The 19,816-nt window shown below is 48.5% G+C and overlaps 1 protein-coding gene across 1 annotated transcript; it reads right to left on the bottom strand.

Moving 5' to 3' along the window:
- Positions 1-1,239: 1,239 nt before the first annotated feature.
- On the bottom strand, positions 1,240-4,422 carry LOC119354202 (mixed-linked glucan synthase 2-like). Its single transcript, XM_037620905.1, has 3 exons — positions 4,151-4,422; positions 3,313-4,039; positions 1,240-3,127 (listed from the first exon to the last, which is right to left on the bottom strand). The coding sequence occupies exons 1-3, from the start codon at positions 4,393-4,395 to the stop codon at positions 1,490-1,492; spliced, it is 2,610 nt and encodes an 869-aa protein (XP_037476802.1). The 5' UTR covers positions 4,396-4,422; the 3' UTR covers positions 1,240-1,489.
- Positions 4,423-19,816: the final 15,394 nt, after the last annotated feature.

Below are 19,816 nucleotides of genomic sequence, written 5' to 3' on the forward strand. Positions count from 1 at the left end.
CATATATGTAGTGACCTTGAGAGGGGGGCAGAATTGATCAGATCCGTATAAAAAGATTTCACCGTAAATATCTCATTTTTAATTAACCTCCATTGTGTTGAGTCCGGCATGTCGGAGAGTCAAACTTCAATCAATCTCCGAACCAAGTGCATCCAGGCTGTCCATCTCTCACCCACTAACGTACGTCTGAACTGGACGTTCAAGGGAATAGTTTGAAGGACGATACCTACGTAATCCTCCTTACGTTGCACAATATTGTAGAGGGTGGGATATTGTAAGGCCAGAGGCGTCTCTCCTAACCACGTATCCTCCCAAAATCTTGTTGACATCCCGTTGCCAACCAAGAATTTGACCCTACGAAAGAACATATCCTTCGTTCTCATAAGTCCCTTCCAGAACGGCGAATCAGTCGGTCTGATGGTAACCTGGGCTAGCGTTTTCAAATGCAAATACTTATTGTGCGGGATTTGAGACCACATGCCATCCGGCTCTGTCTCTAACCTATACAACCATTTGCTCATAAGACATTTATTCTTAATTTCCAAGTTCTCAACACCGAGCCCCCCTTGGTCTTTAGGTCGACAAAGGATATCCCATCGCGCGAGACGGTATTTCCTCTTGGCCTCATCAGACTGCCAAAAGAAACGAGATCTAAAGAAATCAAGTCGCTTTCGGCCCCCTTTTGGAATTTTGAAGAACGAAAGTAAAAACATTGGCATGCTAGTCCATACTGAGTTAATCAAAACTAGCCGACCTCCATAAGACATCAGCTTGCCCTTCCAGCAGCTGAGTGTTTTTTCAATTCGTTCTTCAATACATTTCCATTCTTTATTGGATAGCTTACGGTGATGAATCGGAATGCCCAAGTAACTGAAAGGTAAGGCACCTAATTCGCATCCAAACAATTGTCTGTATGTATGTTCTTTGTCTTTGGCCTTCCCAAAACAGAACACCTCGCTCTTATGAAAATTGATGTTTAAGCCAGACAATTGTTCGAATAGACACAAGATAAGTTTCATGTTACGTGCCTTAGCCATGTCATGTTTCATGAACAGAATAGTGTCATCGGCATATTGTAGAATGGACACCCCTCCATCAACTAGATGAGGAACTAGACCCTCTACATGACCATTCTGCTTGGCCCTGCCAATAATTACGGCCAACATATCTGCTACAATATTGAACAGAAGAGGTGACATGGAATCCCTTTGTCTCAACCCCTTATGCGTCTGGAAGTAGTGACCAATGTCATCGTTCACCTTAATTCCGACAATTATACTGATGGTCTCAAGTTTGCTAGAGTTGTTCTTACACGAAGAGAGCACAAGCTGCACTTCAATTTTTTTGAAGAAAAGATAGGTACATCTCTATAAGTAGAGGAGTGGCACACAATGACCAGTTCTCATGCTATATAGACACGAATACACACACTCAAATTATTGCAGTAGTGACTGTGACTGTACTTGTAAAAAGAATGAGCCGTACGTGTCTACCCAGATGGTCCGGTCACCGATGCTTCACCAAGAGAAGCTGCAGCTTCTGAAAAATCAGCTGGGTACGGAGCATGGAAGGTGACATACACGAGCGCGACGGCGCCAATGGCCATGACCAACATGACGAACAGGATGACGGGCCTCTTCCCCCATTTCCCCATGATCCCGAGCGCAAACGGGTAGAGGAGCACGATGATCCACACGTTGAACAGCATCCCGAGCAGCACGTGCCGCGCCTGGTCCGTGAAGAACCCCCATGCCGCCGCCTTGCCTATCGCTGCCCCGACGGCCGCGACGTTCACGACGAGCACCACGATGGTCGGGAGCAGCAGCGGCACCCACCGCACGGTGTACAGGTCGGCGAACTTGTCATTGGAGCAGGCGTCCGTCTGCTTGGACGTGAGCCTGAAGTATATCCCCTTCCCGGTGACGAGCTTGAGCGCCATGTAAAGCACCGCCGTCGGGTACACGCCCGTGGCCCCGATCATGTAGAACTGCTCGTTGCGGCACCAGTCGAGCAGCGTGATCCCCGCCCATTTCACCTCGAACATGCCGATCACGTGAATGATGGATATGACGGCGACGAGGTACATGATGTACGTGCCGAACGGCCTCTGGATGTAGAACTGCTCTGAGAAGAGCCAGAGGACGGGGAAGAGGTTGTAGGCCAGGATGAACACCGTGACGATCGGGTAGGTCGACATGTTGAGGTAGGCGATGCGCTGGAGAGGGTGGAGCCGGCGACCGGCCATGAGAGCATTGCTGTGGGAGAAGAACATCTCGAGGGAGCCGCCCGACCACCGGAGCACCTGGTAGAGGCGCTCGGTGAGGTTAATCGGAGCCGTTCCGCGGAAGGCGGCCGGCTCCATGGAGCAATACATGGAGCGCCACCCTTGCCGGTGCATGCGGAATCCGGTCACCACGTCCTCCGTCGCGATGTTGTACACCCACCCGACGTCTCTCCCCCATGAACTTCCATCCTCGTAGGCGCACGTCATCAGGGTAGCCAGGTCATTGCTGAGTGCCTCGTCGACCAACACCGGCGTGATAGACCGCTCCTGGATTGCCCCATCCGGCATCGAGTTTATGAACGACGTCGAGCTACCGAACTCATTGACCTTACCTGCAAGCTTGATGTTCTCCGCTCTGTAACGTGGTGGCTCCATGCCATAGAGCGCGACACGGCGGAACATGGTGCCGGTGCCAAGGTAGGAAGGCCCTTGGAGGCCGTTGAGGGAGAGCATGGTGCCGTCGAAGAAGATACGGTTGTGATTGGCGTAGCGGTCCGTCGGGTCGACGTCGTCGAAGCGCTGAGGAAACTGGACAAAGGCCGTGTTCTGACCGTCGCGAGGGTCGAGCATGAAGCACATAGGGGCACGGAGAGCTTGCGAGTTGTTGATGTAGTGGTCGCCGTCAAAGTTGACGACGAAGGGCGCGTTGGAGAGCAACGCCGAGACACGGAGCATCACGTTCATGGCGCCTGCCTTCTTTTGGTGGTTATAACCGGGTCGCTTCTCCCGGGACATGTATACGAGCATGGGGAGCCTCGTGTCAACGTTGCTGAAGTCGAGTGGATTGTCGGCGCTCGCCGGCGATCCCAGTTGTGGTTTACAACTTGGATGGCCTAGTATCACCTGTGAGAAAAACACGTTAATCCAATAAATTTGAGAAATTGGTCTCCTTTCCTTTTCCTTTTAAGCCGCCAAATCACTATCCAACGAACAAATTTCGTCGACTGAGCTTTAAGACAGAGATCTCTCACTAGACTCATAAATTAAGAGGAATTGACTAATCGAAAGGTGCAACTCACAACTCTTACCTGAACAATTCCAGCATGTTGTCCTCTCCGGTGGTTGTCAACCTGCTCGATCCATGTACCAGGCCATTGTGTCCCATCAGCCATCCAGGTTGCACGTACACCATCTCCCTTTTTGCTCGAGTTATACGCATCAGATCGTTGGCGGATGGTGGTGGAAAGGGAGTCTACCCTCACCTTGAACTCATCATACTCTCTGCGCACACGCCTATGATCCCTCATGAACTCTCCGGCCATACTCCCGGCGTACTGCTGCGTTTTCATCCCAAAATAGTTCTCGGGGGATCTTGGCTCTACACAGTACTTCCGACAAAAAGGAACCCACAGCACAGCGAAATTGGCAACTTCGATCATCGCCTCGTAGTGCACCAGCGTGCCGCCGTCGTCCGAGAGGTAGCAGGCGTACTTGTCGACGGGGTAGTCGGTGGCGAGGATGGAGAGGATGGTGTTGACGGTGTACAAGAGGGGTTCATCGACGGGGTCGACGGTGGTGACGAAGATGTCGATGCCCGGCAGGTTGGCGTCGCCGGAGTGGTCCGCGAGGGCGGCCAGGTCGGGGACGCGCTTGACGGGGTTGAGCTTGGGCAGCTGGTTGAGGAGCCACGAGAAGCCGAACCAGACGTCGGCGACCATGGACGTGGCCCACAGCCACACGCCGTCATGGTTCTTGTGCTTCACGCGCCACGCGAAGAAAGCGACGATGGCGACCAAGCGGACGAGGATCATGAACCTGGTACAGAACGACAGCCGTATTCAGATTTCAGAAGCGTAGCGGTACGTACGTACGAGAACAGCATGCATGCATGCAGGCAGGCTAGAATGGCGCGCAGCGCGGACGGACCTGTAAGGATGCAGGATGCTTCCCTTGACCTTGAAGGTCCGGAACAGCGGCGGTCGGTTGCCGTCGCCGGCGATGGCTCCCGACGTGTCTCCCTCGTCCGCGGCCACCCACACGTCGTCCTTGGCGTCGGCAGCCCGCTTGGCGGCGGGGGAGTCTGCTGCTAGGCTGGCGCGCCCGCTCTCGGCGTTGCCGTCCGGGGCCTCGACGCGGAGGGCGTTGGCTCGGCGAGTGACTGCCGCGGCCATCGTGTAAGCCAACCCTACGTGCACCTAGACAGCTTTTTCGTGTCGTTCAGATGCTTGCCCGGCGGGGGGTTATATAGGGACTGCTAGGCGCTAGCTAGTCGCTATTGCTCGTAACCATCGGCTGCCAGTTGGGTGGCATGGTCAAATACTGCAACTGGAAGCCGCCGCACGTACGGTGGTGCACTTTTATTCCGTCTGGTCGTACCGCACCGCACCGCGGCAAGAACAATTTTCCGAGTTCTGACGGAGCAAATACAACCGACAAAAACTCACCTGCTAGATACAGTATAATGCAAGCAGTATATATCTGTATTGGCATGGAGTGACATGTTTAGGGAAAACGTGTACGCTTACAGTTAGTAGAAGCGAAGATGTGGCTCCATGCCACGGAAGAAAACCAGCTGGATTGAAAGGTACCGGAGAACGACATAGTGTTGCCAAGGTGCGTGCGCATGAATCAGCATGCCCGTACTCTCACTTTACTCTCCTCAGTCAGGAGTTGTTGGCTTTGTGTACTAAACTCTCTAAATTCTTTTCAGCTTACTTAACCCCCTAATCAAACTATCGTAGTCCTGTACTCCGGAGCACTTCACCCCTAAAGCCGGTTTCTAGATAACCAAAAAAAGTTCCTCAATTACCTCAAAAAAAAAAAGTTCCTCAATAGCGTTTTTTTTTAAAAGAGAAAAGGTTCCTCAATGCATGATAACATGAGAGCTGCTATATTCATCGAAAAGAAGGAGACGTCACTAATGCACTAATGCAGAATGGTGTTATTAAAACACATCTACATACACCCTAGCGTCGAACTGTGTGCGATAAAGACATCACACATGCTAAAAAGTAAAGCTTTAGCACTTCACCCCTAAGGCCGCCGATAAAGACATCATACACCCTAGCGTTTAACATACACCCCGCGGTTTCGGCTATGACGGCCGCCGCCGCCAACTCATCGAGTACATTCGGGACGAACACATTGATATTGTGGCCATCCAGGAGACCATGTGTACGGATTTCTCCCTCCCGGAATTTGACCGCCTTAGCTCCCGCCTTTTCGCCTGGCATTGGCTCCCTTCTAGTGGGACCGCGGGCCATTCCGGTGGCATCCTGCTAGGTGTGAAGGATGCCACCTTCGAGGTGGGCAGTATGGACCGGGGCCAGTTCTTTGTTAGCATGGAGATTTTTGAGCGCTCCATTAACTTCAAGTGGGAGGTCATTATTGTCTACGGCCCCGCCAACCACAGCCGATTCACCTCCTTCCTCGAGGAGCTCAACCGGAAGGTGTCGGCTGCATCTCTGCCGGTTGTGGTGAGGGGTGACTTTAATCTCCTTAGGTTCGCGGAGGACAAGAGCAATGCTAACGTCAACTTTGCTCTGATGCAAATGTTCAACGATTGCATTGCTGATCTTGGCCTTCGTGAGATTGACCGGGTTGGTGTCAGGTTCACCTGGACCAACCGCCAGGCAGCCCCGACCCAGTCCGTCCTGGACCGGGTCATAGTTTCTCCGGAATGGGACCTTTGTTGCTCCCTTGCTTCCCTCCGGGCCATCACCCGGATTGGCTCCAATCACGTCCCCCTCCTCCTCTCCTCCGCCGATGAGCGCCCACCGCTCCCCCCCATTCTGGTTTGAGACATTTTGGCTGTCCCAAGCTGGCTTCGTCGACGCGGTCAGTGCTCGCTGGTTGGAGACTCGCGCCCTCTCGCAGTCTCCTCCTCGCCCTTCCTTCGCTGTCGACTCTTGGCACGCCTGCGCCAAACGAGGCAGACAGTTCATGAAGGGGTGGGGCGCCTGTTGGGTTTCGTAGTAATTTCAAAATTTTCCTACGCTCACGCAAGATCATGGTGATGCATAGCAACGAGAGGGGAGAGTATGATCTACGTACCCTTGTAGATCGACAACGGAAGCGTTTGGTTGATGTAGTCGTACGTCTTCACGGCCCGACCGATCAAGCACCGAAACTACGGCACCTCCGAGTTCTAGCACACGTTCAGCTCGATGACGATCCCCGGACTCCGATCCAGCAAAGTGTTGGGGAAGAGTTCCGTCAGCACGATGGCGTGGTGACGTTCTTGATGTACTACTGCAGCAGGGCTTTGCCTAAGCACTGCTACAATATTATCGAGGACTATGGTGGAAGGGGGCACCGCACACGGCTAAGAATATGATCACATGGATCAACCTGTGTTTCTCTGGGGTGCCCCTGCCTCCGTATATAAAGGCTCAAGGGGGGTGCGGCCGGCCTAGGAGAGGCGCGCCAGGAGGAGTCCTACTCCCTCTGGGAGTAGGATTCCCCCCCCCCCAATCCTAGTTGGAATAGGATTCGCGGAGGGGGGAAAAGAGAGAGAGGGGGCCCGGCCCCCTCTCCTTGTCCTATTCGGACCAAGGGAGGGGAGGGGCGCGCGGCCCATCTTGGGCTGCCCCTTCTCTTTTCCACTAAGGCCCACTTAGGCCCATATAGCTCCCGGGGGGTTCGGTAACCTCCCGGTACTCCGGTAAAATCCCGATTTCACCCGGAACACTTCCGATATCCAAATATAGGCTTCCAATATATCAATCTTTATGTCTCAACCATTTCGAGACTCCTCGTCATGTCCGTGATCACATCCGGGACTCCGAACAACCTTCGGTACATCAAAATGTATAAACTCATAATATAACTGTCATCGTAACCTTAAGCGTGCGGACCCTACGGGTTCGAGAACAATGTAGACATGACCGAGACACGTCTCCGGTCAATAACCAATAGCGGAACCTGGATGCTCATATTGGCTCCTATATATTCTACGAAGATCTTTTATCGGTTAGACCGCATAACAACATATGTTGTTCCCTTTGTCATCGGTATGTTACTTGCCCGAGATTCGATCGTCGGTATCCCATACCTAGTTCAATCTCGTTACCGGCAAGTCTCTTTACTCGTTCTGTAATACATCATCCTGCAACTAATTCATTAGTTGCAATGCTTGCAAGGCTTAAGTGATGTGCATTACCGAGAGGGCCCAGAGATACCTCTCCGACAATCGGAGTGACAAATCCTAATCTCAAAATACGCCAACCCAACATGTACCTTTGGAGACACCTGTAGAGCTCCTTTATAATCACCCAGTTACGTTGTGACGTTTGGTAGCACACAAAGTGTTCCTCTGGCAAACGGGAGTTGCATAATCTCATAGTCATAGGAACATGTATAAGTCATGAAGAAAGCAATAGCAACATACTAAACGATCGGGTGCTAAGCTAATGGAATGGGTCATGTCAATCAGATCATTCAACTAATGATGTGACCTTGTTAATCAAATAACAACTCTTTGTTCATGGTTAGGAAACATAACCATCTTTGATTAACGAGCTAGTCAAGTAGAGGCATACTAGTGACACTATGTTTGTTTCTATATTCACACATGTATTATGTTTCCGGTTAATACAATTCTAGCATGAATAATAAAAATTTATCATGAAATAAGGAAATAAATAATAACTTTATTATTGCCTCTAGGGCATATTTCCTTCAGTCTCCCACTTGCACTAGAGTCAATAATCTAGTTCACATCGCTATGTGATTAACACCAATAGTTCACATCTTTATGTGATTGGTTCACATCTCCATGTGACTAACACCCAAAGGGTTTACTAGATTCAATAATCTAGTTCACATCGCTATGTGATTAACACCCAAAGAGTGATCATGTTTTGCTTGTGAGAGAAATTTAGTCAACGGGCCTGCCAAATTCAGATCCGTATGTATTTTGCAAAATTCTATGTCTACAATGCTCTGCACGGAGCTACTCTAGCTAATTGCTCCCACTTTCAATATGTATCCAGATTGTGATTTAGAATCATCTGGATCAGTGTCAAAAACTTGCATCGACGTAACCCTTTACGATGAACCTTTTTGTCACGTCCATAATCGAGAAACATATCCTTATTTCACTAAGGATAATTCTGACCGCTGTCCAGTGATCTACTCCTAGATCACTTTGTACTCCCTTGCCAAATCAGTGCAGGGTATACAATAGATCTGGTACACAGCATGACATACTTTATAGAACCTATGGCCAAGGCATAGGGAATGAATTTCATTCTCTTTCTATCTTCTGCCGTGGTCGGGCTTTGAGTCTTACTCAACTTCACACCTTGTAATACAGGCAAGAACTCTTTCTTTGACTGCTCCATTTTGAACTACTTCAAAATCTTGTCAAGGTATGTACTCATTGAAAAAACTTATCAAGCGTCTTGATCTATCTCTATAGATTTTGAAGCTCAATATGTAAGCAGCTTCACTGAAGTCTTTCTTTGAAAAACTCCTTTCAAACACTCCTTTATGCTTTACAGAATAATTCTACATTATTTCTGATCAACAACATGTCATTCACATATACTTATCAGAAATGCTGTAGTGCTCCCACTCACTTTCTTGTAAATACAGGCTTCATCGCAAGTCTGTATAAAACTATATGCTTTGATCAACTCATCAAACCGTATATTCCAACTCCGAGATGCTTGCACCAGTCCACAGATGGATCGCTGGAGCTTGCACATTTTGTTAGCACCTTTCGGATTGACAAAACCTTCTAGTTGCATCATATACAACTCTTCTTTAATAAATTCATTAAGGAATGCAATTTTGTTTATCCATTTGCCAAATTTCTTAAAATGCGGCAATTACTAACATGATTCGGACAGACTCAAGCATAGATACGAGTGAGAAGCTCTCATCGTAGTCAACACCTTGAACTTGTCGAAAACCTTTTGCGACAATTCTAGCTTTGTAGATACTAACACTACTATCAGTGTCCGTCTTCCTCTTGAAGATCCATTTATTCTCAATTGCTTGACGATCATCGGGCAAGTCAACCAAAGTCCAAACTTTGTTCTCATACATGGATCATATCTCAGATTTCATGGCCTCAAACCATTTCGCGGAATCTGGGCTCATCATCGCTTCCTCATAGTTCGTAGGTTCGTCATGATCAAGTAACATGACCTCCAGAACAGGATTACCGTACCACTCTGGTGCGGATCTCACTTTGGTTTACCTACGAGATTCGGTAGTAACTTGATCTGAAGTTACATGATCATCATCATTAGCTTCCTCACTAATTGGTGTAGTAGTCACAAGAACAGATTTTTGTGATGAACTACTTTCCAATAAGGGAGAAGGTACAATTACCTTATCAAGTTTTCTACTTTCCTCCCACTCACTTCTTTCGAGAGAAACTCCTTCTCTGGAAAGGATCCATTCTTAGCAACAAATCTCTTGCCTTTGGATCTGTGATAGAAGGTGTGCCCAACAGTTTCCTTTGGGTATCCTATGAAGACATATTTCTCCGATTTGGTTTTGAGCTTATTAGGATGAAACCTTTTCATGTAAGCATCACAATCCCAAACCTTAAGAAACGACAACTTTGGTTTCTTACCAAACCACAGTTCAGATTGTGTCGTTTCAACGGACTTAGATGGTGCCCTTTTAAACGTGAATGCAGCTGTCTTTAATGCATAACCCCAAAACGATAGTGGTAAATCGGTAAGAAACATCATAGGTCGCACCATATCTAATAAAGTACGGTTATGACGTTCGGACACACCATTACATTGTGGTGTTCCAGGTGGCGTGAGTAGTCAAACTATTTCACATTGTTTTTAACTGAAGGCCAAACTCATAACTCAAATACTCTTCTTTACGATCAGATCATAGAAACTTTATTTTCTTGTTACGATGATTTTTCACTTCACTCTGAAATTCTTTGAACTTTTCAAATGTTTCAGACTTATGTTTCATCAAGTAGATATACTCATATCTGCTCAAATCATCTGTGAAAATCAGAAAATAATGATACCTGTCACGAGCCTCAATATTCGTCGGACCACATACATCAGTATGTATGATTTCCAACAAATCTGTTGCTCGCTCCATTGTTCCGAAGAACAGAGTCTTAGTCATCTTACCCATGAGGCATGGTTCGCAAGCATCAACTGATTCATAATCAAGTGATTCCAAAAGCCCATCAGCATGGAGTTTCTTCATGCGCTTTACACCAATATGACCTAAACGGCAGTGCCACAAATAATTTTGCACTATCATTATTAACTTTGCATCTTTTGGTTTCGATATTATGTTTATGTGTATCACTACGATCGAGATCCAATGAACTATTTTCATTGGGTGTGTAACCATATAAGGTTTTATTCATGTAAACAGAACAACAATTTATTCTCTTACTTAAATGAATAACCGTATTACAATAAACATGATCAAATCATATTCATGCTCAACGCAAACACCAAATAACACTTATTTAGGTTCAACACTAATCCCGAAAGTATAGGGAGTGTGCGATGATGATCATATCAATTTTGAAACCACTTCCAACACACATCGTTACTTCACCCTTAACTAGTCTCTGTTTATTCTGCAACTCCCGTTTTGAGTTACTAATCTTAGCAACTGAACTAGTATCAAATACTGAGGGGTTGCTATAAACACTAGTAAAGTACACATCAATAACATGTATATCAGATATACTTATGTTCACTTTGCCATCCTTTTTATCCGCCAATCACTTGGGGTAGTTCTGCTTCCAGTGACCAGTCCCTTTGCAGTAGAAGCACTTAGTCTCAGGCTTAGGATCAGACTTGGGCTTCTTCACTTGAGCAGCAACTTGCTTGCCGTTCTTCTTGAAGTTCCCCTTCTTCCCTTTGCCCTTTTCTTGAAACTAGTGGTCTTGTCAACCATCAACACTTGATGTTTTTCTTGATTTCTACCTTCATTGATTTCAGCATCACGAAGAGCTTGGGAGTTGTTTCCGTTATCCCTTGCATATTATAGTTCATCACGAAGTTCTACTAACTTGGTGATGGTGACTAGAGAATTCTGTCAATCACTATCTTATCTGGAAGATTAACTCCCACTTGATTCAAGCGATTGTAGTACCCAGACAATCTGAGCACATGCTCACTAGTTGAGCGATTCTCCTCCATCTTTTAGCTATAGAACTTGTTGGAGACTTCATATCTCTCAACTCGGGTATTTGCTTGAAATATTAACTTCAACTCCTGGAACATCTCATATGGTCCATGACGTTCAAAACGTCTTTGAAGTCCCGATTCGAAGCCATTAAGCATGGTGCACTAAACTATCAAGTAGTCATCATATTGAGCTAGCCAAACGTTCATAACGTCTGCATCTGCTCCTGCAATAGATCTGTCACCTAGCGGTGCATCAAGGACATAATTCTTCTGTGCAGCAACGAGGATAAACCTCAGATCACGGATCCAATCCGCATCATTGCTACTAACATCTTTCAACACAATTTTCTCTAGGAACATATCAAAATAAACACAGGGAAGCAACAACGCGAGCTATTGATCTACAACATAATTTGCAAAATACTACCAGGACTAAGTTCATGATAAATTTAAGTTCAATTTAATCATATTACTTAAGAACTCCCACTTAGATAGACATCCCTCTAATCCTCTAAGTGATCACGTGATCCAAATCAACTAAACCATGTCCGATCATCACGTGAGATGGAGTAGTTTCATTGGTGAACATCGCTATGTTGATCATATCTACTATATGATTCACGCTCGACCTTTCGGTCTCTGTGTTCTGAGGCCATATCTGCATATGCTTGGCTCGTCAAGTATAACCTGAGTATTCCGCGTGTGCAACTGTTTTGCACCCGTTGTATTTGAACGTAGAGCCTATCACACCCGATCATCACGTGGTGTCTCAGCACGAAGAACTTTCGCAACGGTGCATACTCAGGGAGAACACTTCTTGATAATTTTAGTGAGAGATCATCTTATAATGCTACCGTCAATCAAAGCAAGATAAGATGCATAAAAGATAAACATCACATGCAATCAATATAAGTGATATGATATGGCCATCATCATCTTGTGCCTGTGATCTCCATCTCCGAAGCACCATCATGATCACCATCGTCACCGGTGCGACACCTTGATCTCCATCGTAGCATCATTGTCATCTCGCCAATCTTATGCTTCCACGACTATCGCTACCGCTTAGTGATAAAGTAAAGCATTACAGCGCGATTGCATTGCATACAATAAAGCGACAACCATATGGCTCCTGCCAGTTGCCGATAACTCGGTTACAAAACATGATCATCAAATACAATAAAATTTAGCATCATGTCTTGACCATATCACATCACAACATGCCCTGCAAAAACAAGTTAGACGTCCTCTACTTTGTTGTTGCAAGTTTTACGTGGCTGCTACGGGCTTAAGCAAGAACCAATCTTACCTACGCATCAAAACCACAATGATAGTTTGTCAAGTTGATGCCGTTTTAACCTTCGCAAGGACCGGGCGTAGCCACACTCGGTTCAACTAAAGTTGGAGAAAGAGTCACCCGCAAGCCACCTATGTGCAAAGCACGTAATGTCGGTCCGGGCAGCTTCATCCAACAATACCGCCGAACCAAAGTATGACATGCTGGTAGGAAGTATGACTTATATCGCCCACAACTCACTTGTGTTCTACTCGTGCATATAACATCAAACCATAAAACCTAGGCTCGGATGCCACTCTTGGGTTTCGTAGTAATTTCAAAATTTCCCTGCGCTCACGCAAGATCATAGTGATGCATAGCAACGAGAGGGGAGAGTATGATCTACGTACCCTTGTAGATCGACAACTGAAGCGTTTGGTTGATGTAGTCGTACGTCTTCATGGCCCGACCGATCAAGCACCGAAACTACGGCACCTCCAAGTTCTAGCACACGTTCAGCTCGATGACGATCCCCGGACTCCGATCGAGCAAAGTGTCGGGGAAGAGTTCTGTCAGCACGACGGCGTGGTGACGATCTTGATGTACTACTGCAGCAGGGCTTCGCCTAAGCACCGCTACAATATTATCGAGGACTATGGTGGAAGGGGGCACCGCACACGGCTAAGAATATGATCATGTGGATCAACTTGTGTTTCTCTGGGGTGCCCCTGCCTCCGTATATAAAGGCTCAAGGGGGGGGGGTGCGGCCGGCCTAGGAGAGGCGTGCCAGGAGGAGTCCTACTCCCTCTGGGAGTAGGATCCCCCCCCCCAATCCTAGTTGGAATAGGATTCGCGGAGGGGGGAAAAGAGAGAGGGGGGCCGGCCCCCTCTCCTTGTCCTATTCAGACCAAGGGAGGGGAGGGGCGCGCGGCCCATCTTGGGCTGCCCCTTCTCTTTTCCACTAAGGCCCACTTAGGCTCATATAGCTCCCGGGGGGTTCCGGTAACCTCCCGGTACTCCGGTAAAATCCCAATTTCACCCGGAACACTTCCGATATCCAAACATAGGCTTCCAATATATCAACCTTTATGTCTCGACCATTTCAAGACTCCTCGTCATGTCCGTGATCACATCCGGGACTCCGAACAACCTTCGGTAAATCAAAATGTATAAACTCATAATATAACTGTCATCATAACCTTAAGCGTGCGGACCCTACGGGTTCGAGAACAATGTAGACATGACCGAGACACATCTCCGGTCAATAACCAATAGCGGAACCTGGATGCTCATATTGGCTCCTACATATTCTACGAAGATCTTTTATCGGTCAGACCGCATAACAACATACGTTGTTCCCTTTGTCATCGGTATGTTACTTGCCCGAGATTCGATCATCGGTATCCCATACCTAGTTCAATCTCGTTACCGACAAGTCTCTTTACTCGTTCTGTAATACATCATCCCGCAACTAACTCATTAGTTGCAATGCTTGCAAGGCTTAAGTGATGTGCATTACCGAGAGGGCCCAGAGATACCTCTCCGACAATCGGAGTGACGAATCCTAATCTCGAAATACGCCAACCCAACATGTACCTTTGGAGACACCTGTAGAGCTCCTTTATAATCACCCAGTTACGTTGTGACGTTTGGTAGCACACAAAGTGTTCCTCTGGCAAACGGGAGTTGCATAATCTCATAGTCATAGGAACATGTATAAGTCATGAAGAAAGCAATAGCAACATACTAAACGATCGGGTGCTAAGCTAATGGAATGGGTCATGTCAGTCAGATCATTCAACTAATGATGTGACCTCGTTAATCAAATAACAACTCTTTGTTCATGGTTAGGAAACATAACCATCTTTGATTAACGAGCTAGTCAAGTAGAGGCATACTAGTGACACTCTGTTTGTTTATATATTCACACATGTATTATGTTTCCGGTTAATACAATTCTAGCATGAATAATAAACATTTATCATGAAATAAGGAAATAAATAATAACTTTATTATTGCCTCTAGGGCATATTTCCTTTAGCGCCAACCTGGGGCGCATCCTCCGCGAGCGTAAGAAGGCTCTGTTGTCTGCGATCCAAGCCCTGGACCTGCGCGTTGATGCTACCGGTCTCTCTCCCGAGGAGTGGCTTTCCTGCTACGACTTGGAAGATCAGCTCTCTGTCATCTACACTGATGAAGAGGCCTACTGGCATTTGCGTGGTGCCCAGAAATGGGTCTTGAAGGGCGACGTGAATATGGCTTATTTCCAGGCCATTGCTAATGGTCGTCGTAGGCGCAGCACCATCCCTCTCCTTTGGGATGGCCCGACCCTTCTGCAGTCCCCCCCGAGACATTAGGTCCCATGTTGACGACTTCTATTGGGCCCTGTTCACAGCGGCTCCTTGGAGCGGCTTATCTTTGGCACATGACTGCTGGTCCGATCGCCAACTTGTTTCCGAACTTGAGAACGCGGCTCTGATGGCCCCCTTCTTAGAGGCTGAGGTTTGGGCCGCCATCAAATCCATGGATCCTGCCTCGGCTCCTGGCCCAGATGGCCTTCCAGTGAAGTTCTTCCAAAGCTTCTGGAATGTGATCAAGCCGGAGGTCATGGCCATCTTCGATGAGTTCTACGTTGGGTCCATCGATCTCGGGCGCCTTAATTACGGGACGATCTCGCTCATCCCCAAGGTTCCTGGCGCTTCTGACATCCGTCAGTTCCGCCCAATCACGGTGATCAACGTCATCTTCTGGATTATGGAAAAAGGGTACGCCAATAGGGTGACCCTGCTCGCGGACCAGATCACTCACTCCAACCAATCGGCTTTCATACAAGGCCGTTATATTCTGGATGGGGTGCTGGTCCTTCATGAAGTCCTCCATGAGGTCCGCTTCAAACACCTCAAGGCGGTCTTCCTGAAGATCGATTTCCATAAGGCCTATGACACTGTTAGCTAGCCCTTCCTTCGGGAAGTTCTCCTGCGGAAAGGCTTCGATGACCGTTGGGTGACGCGGGTTATGCAAATGGTCTCGTGTGGGCACACCGCCGTCAACATCAATGGGGAGATCAGTCCCTACTTCCCCACTCTCTATGGGGTGAGGCAGGGTGACCCATTCTCCCCATTCCTGTTTAATATGGTGGTCGATGCTATTGCGGCCATCCTAGATAAGGCTAAGGCCGCGGGCCATATTAGAGGTATCACCCCCCACTTGGCTGGGGGTGTTGGCATCTCCCTGCTTCAGTACGCTAACGACACCATCATCATGGTCGAAGGCTCGGATACAGACATCGCTAGCCTTAAATTCCTCCTCCTCTGCTTCCAACAAATGTCTGGTCTTAAGATCAACTTCGAGAAGAGCGATGTGATGGCGATGGGCTATTCTCCGGCTGAGGCCCTTGACATTGCCAACCGCCTCAATTGCCGCATGGGCTCCTTCCCAACGACCTACCTGGGAACGCCCATTAGTGACTCTCGGCTTACTGTGGTGGACCTTCGGCCTGCGGTGACCAAGTTGCAAACGCGCATTGAGCCTTGGCAAGGTCGGTGGCTCTCGAAGGCGGCACTGACGATTCTCATCAACTCCTCGCTCTCTAGTCTCCTCCTATTCCTTATGAGCTTCTACAGCCTCCATGAGACCCTCCATCACGAGATCGCCAAAATCCAGTCGCGCTTCTATTGGGCTGGGGACAATAACAAACAGAAGTATCATATGGTTAGTTGGCCCGACATCTGCAAACCCCGGGAGCAGGGAGGCCTTGGCATCATGTGCTCGAAGCGCATGAACATTGCCCTCCTCTCACGTTGGCTCTAGCACATCTCACAAGGGCATGGAGGTCTGTGGTTAGACATCATCCGGAATAAATACCTGCGTGGCCAGCCTCTGGCCTTCTGCCAACGTTCGGGTGGATCCCACTTCTGGCAATCGGTCATCCAACTGCTCCCCGTCCTCCGCATTGGGACCTCCATCTCGGTCGGCTCGGGCGCAACGACCTTGTTCTAGTTTGACCGATTGGCGGGTGACGCTCCTTTCGCAGCCCGCTTCCCTGACCTCTTCTCCAGCGCCGTCGTCCCTACAATCTCAGTTCAACAGGCCCTTATTGACTTAGGGCGCCTCATGTTCCAGAGGCCATTTGGGCCTCCGGAAGTGGCCGCCTAGCATGAGCTTCTTGATTGTATTGCTCTCCATGAACCATCGGTCGATGCGGGCCCGTATGAGGTTCGATGACGCCTTGAGATCTCGGGGCAATTCTCCACCAAGTCCCTTTACGCGGCTATCGCCCCATCCTCCGCCCCGCCCCCTCCAGGCGGTATGGTCCATTCGCCTGCCCCTCAAAATCCGCATTTTCATGTGGCAATTGATCCGTGGCCGGCTGCCGTCTGGAGTTGAGGTCCGCAGGCTCAATGGCCCGGGCTCTGGCCTTTGCACCCTTTGCGATACCCCCGAAGACTCGAACCACATCTTCTTCTCCTGCGTGTCTGCTCAGTTTGTTTGGAGCTGCTTTAGAGAGGTGGTTGGTGGGACTTGGTGCCACTCCAACTTCCCCGACCTCTTCGCCGAGCTTCAGGCCTCGCCGCCGTCCTCTCGCCACATTAGGTGGCTTGAGATTGGGGGCCTCGCGTGGACGCTCTGGACTATTCGCAATAAGCTTGTGATTCAGCGCTCCCCTCTTCGACGCTCTACTGACGCTCTCTTCAAACTGTCTGGTTACTTGCAGCTCTGGCGGCCGCTTAGCCGCCCGAGGGACCGGGACGCCATCTCCGCCTTCATCGCCGACCTTCGCTCGATGGCCGTCCGCCTGTCGCCGCCACCACCGCCGCCTCCGCCTAAGCTTGATTAGCCGTCTGTTTGCTCTCCGACCTTAGCCCCGGCTGAGCCTATCTTTTATGTCGTGTGTGTTTTGGGCTTGTTGAGCTGTTCCCTCAGCAGTACCTCTGGACTTTTCTGTTGTGCTTCTTGGGTGTGTTTGTGTTTGAACTAGTCCTTGTATGTGGTCTTGGCGGTTTGCTTTATTTATAAAGCGGGGCAAAAGCCTTTTTCAGTAAATGTAACAAAACACTATGCCGGATAAAAAACGTGTGTGATGGTGTTACGATCTTTGCCGCCGGCGTAACAGGATTCAGGTCATAATTTGGCTACAATGGGATACAAATCAGAAGAGAAATCAAGGAGGAAGAGCACTGGGGGAGGGGAAAGTAGCAATGCTACTGTTCAGTTCATCATCGATGCCTCCTTCCACTCGCTCTTCCTTAGAGCATCTCTAGCAGATTCGATATATGCTCATCCCGCAAAATCCGTTTACGGGCTCCTGTAAAACTTTTTTTGTAGTACTGTGAGCCCTGCGGTGGAACAGATCCCATAAACCCGTCCTGCTAATTTTTTGCGGGACGTCATTACGGGATCTGTTTCGCACCGGATGGCTCGCGGTACTGCAAATAAAATCATACGACAAATATTGACAAGTTCATTATCACTAGTTCATATCACATATATACATCATTAGTTCATCACATCTAAAATCATGCGCAATACACGAGGTATCAAGTTTAGCCTCATAAATGTGTGATCTAACAAAACAAAAGATGCTCAAATGAGGAACCGGAGCCCGCGGCCTTGACCGGAGGAACTGGAGCAGGGCCGAAAGAGGGAGATGCCACACGGCTGCGGCCCCTTGGTCAAGGTGGTCCCCCTTCCGCTTCCTCTTCAAGGCGGCAGAAGGAGTTGGGATGGTGCCGACATGAACGGGCGTGGGAGGCGCGGGCGGACGAACGGAGCTGTGGCATTGGAGGTAGCGGTGGCACATGCTGTTAGGCACCCGACGGTTGCGGGTACTCCATTCAGACAGTTTTCGGTGCCGTGAGGTCGGGGGCGAAATTTGAGGTGGCGGCGACACAGGATGCGGGAGCGGAAGGAGCCCAAAGTTGTTTCGCGCCACGAGAAAGGGGATCCGGCAAAAAACGAAGGATTCCCGTAGATATTGCGGAAACTGGACGGGTTTTGCAGGATCCAGCAAAAATAATCCATGATGGATGAATATACATGATCTATTCCAGCCGAAAAATGGCTCCGTCCCGTAACTGGTGGTTATTTTGCCAGACGGCCCGGTTTACGGGATCTGCGAGAAATGGTCTTATGTAGGGCCATAGGCCAGCCCATCATCCCACCTTGGCCCATGTGGCAGCCCACGATATAGTGATACATGCCCAGTCGTGACAGGTGGCTGATCCATGGTATAGTGATACATGCCCAACCCACTCGACTTCGATAGCTGACGAGATGCCCGACAACAATCCCCTCCTCCAACTGGTGCTTGAGGAGTCCATGCGCTGACAGTGTTCGAAGCGGCTCGAGGACACGCCACTGCCATGCCAGGACCGCCACAGCCCCATGGCTTGATTGTTATTAGGCCTTTTACAATGGGAGGTGCTTAGGGAGATGCTTAGTAAAATAAATCGAGTTTTTCTTAAGTATCGGTGCTTATTTCTACAGGACAGTCGCTTAATTAAGTGTCTATCCTCTACAAATAAGCACGGTGCTTAGAGAAAAACTGGTTTATTTCTCTAAGCACCTACCCCAAACACCTTGCATTGTACAGGGCCTTAGGCAAGCCTGAGATGCCCTCCCTGCCCATGTGTTGACAGAGAACGCGGGGTCCAGCGCTGGAGCACGCTATCAACATGATACACGGCCCCGTGAGTTCGCCCCCAGCTATGCGTAATGGGAGGCTAAGACACACGATGTCACCTCTTGCGCGGGCACCTCATGCGCAACAAGTTATATGCATGCATGCACATCTAGTTATTTCAATGCAATGTGTCATCCATAAGCGAGAACTATCTGTACAATGTCTATCTAATCGACAAATTTTGTCCCCTTATGTATAATCAATCTAGTTTCAGGTGTTCTCAAGTGTTTGGTGTGCTTTCAAATTTTGTCCCCATACATATAGGTAGGCTAATAAGAACTATTTATTGTCAAAGAAAGCAATTCAGTTATGATTAGTAATATGATTTGAACAAGTGAAACTGAAATACAACAAATCTATCTAGTCCGGCCTCTTCCACAGTTTTAAAGTGACCTCGCAGGCCGGGGATGCTTCAGTTGCTTCCACTTCCACGGTCACACCCTTGATGAATGGCTATGCATCCTTGATGTGGGATAAGTCCATAGCTTTGTAGCGCT

The sequence above is a fragment of the Triticum dicoccoides genome, chromosome 2A, assembly GCF_002162155.2.
Source record: "Triticum dicoccoides isolate Atlit2015 ecotype Zavitan chromosome 2A, WEW_v2.0, whole genome shotgun sequence".
Lineage (NCBI taxonomy): Eukaryota > Viridiplantae > Streptophyta > Magnoliopsida > Poales > Poaceae > Triticum > Triticum dicoccoides.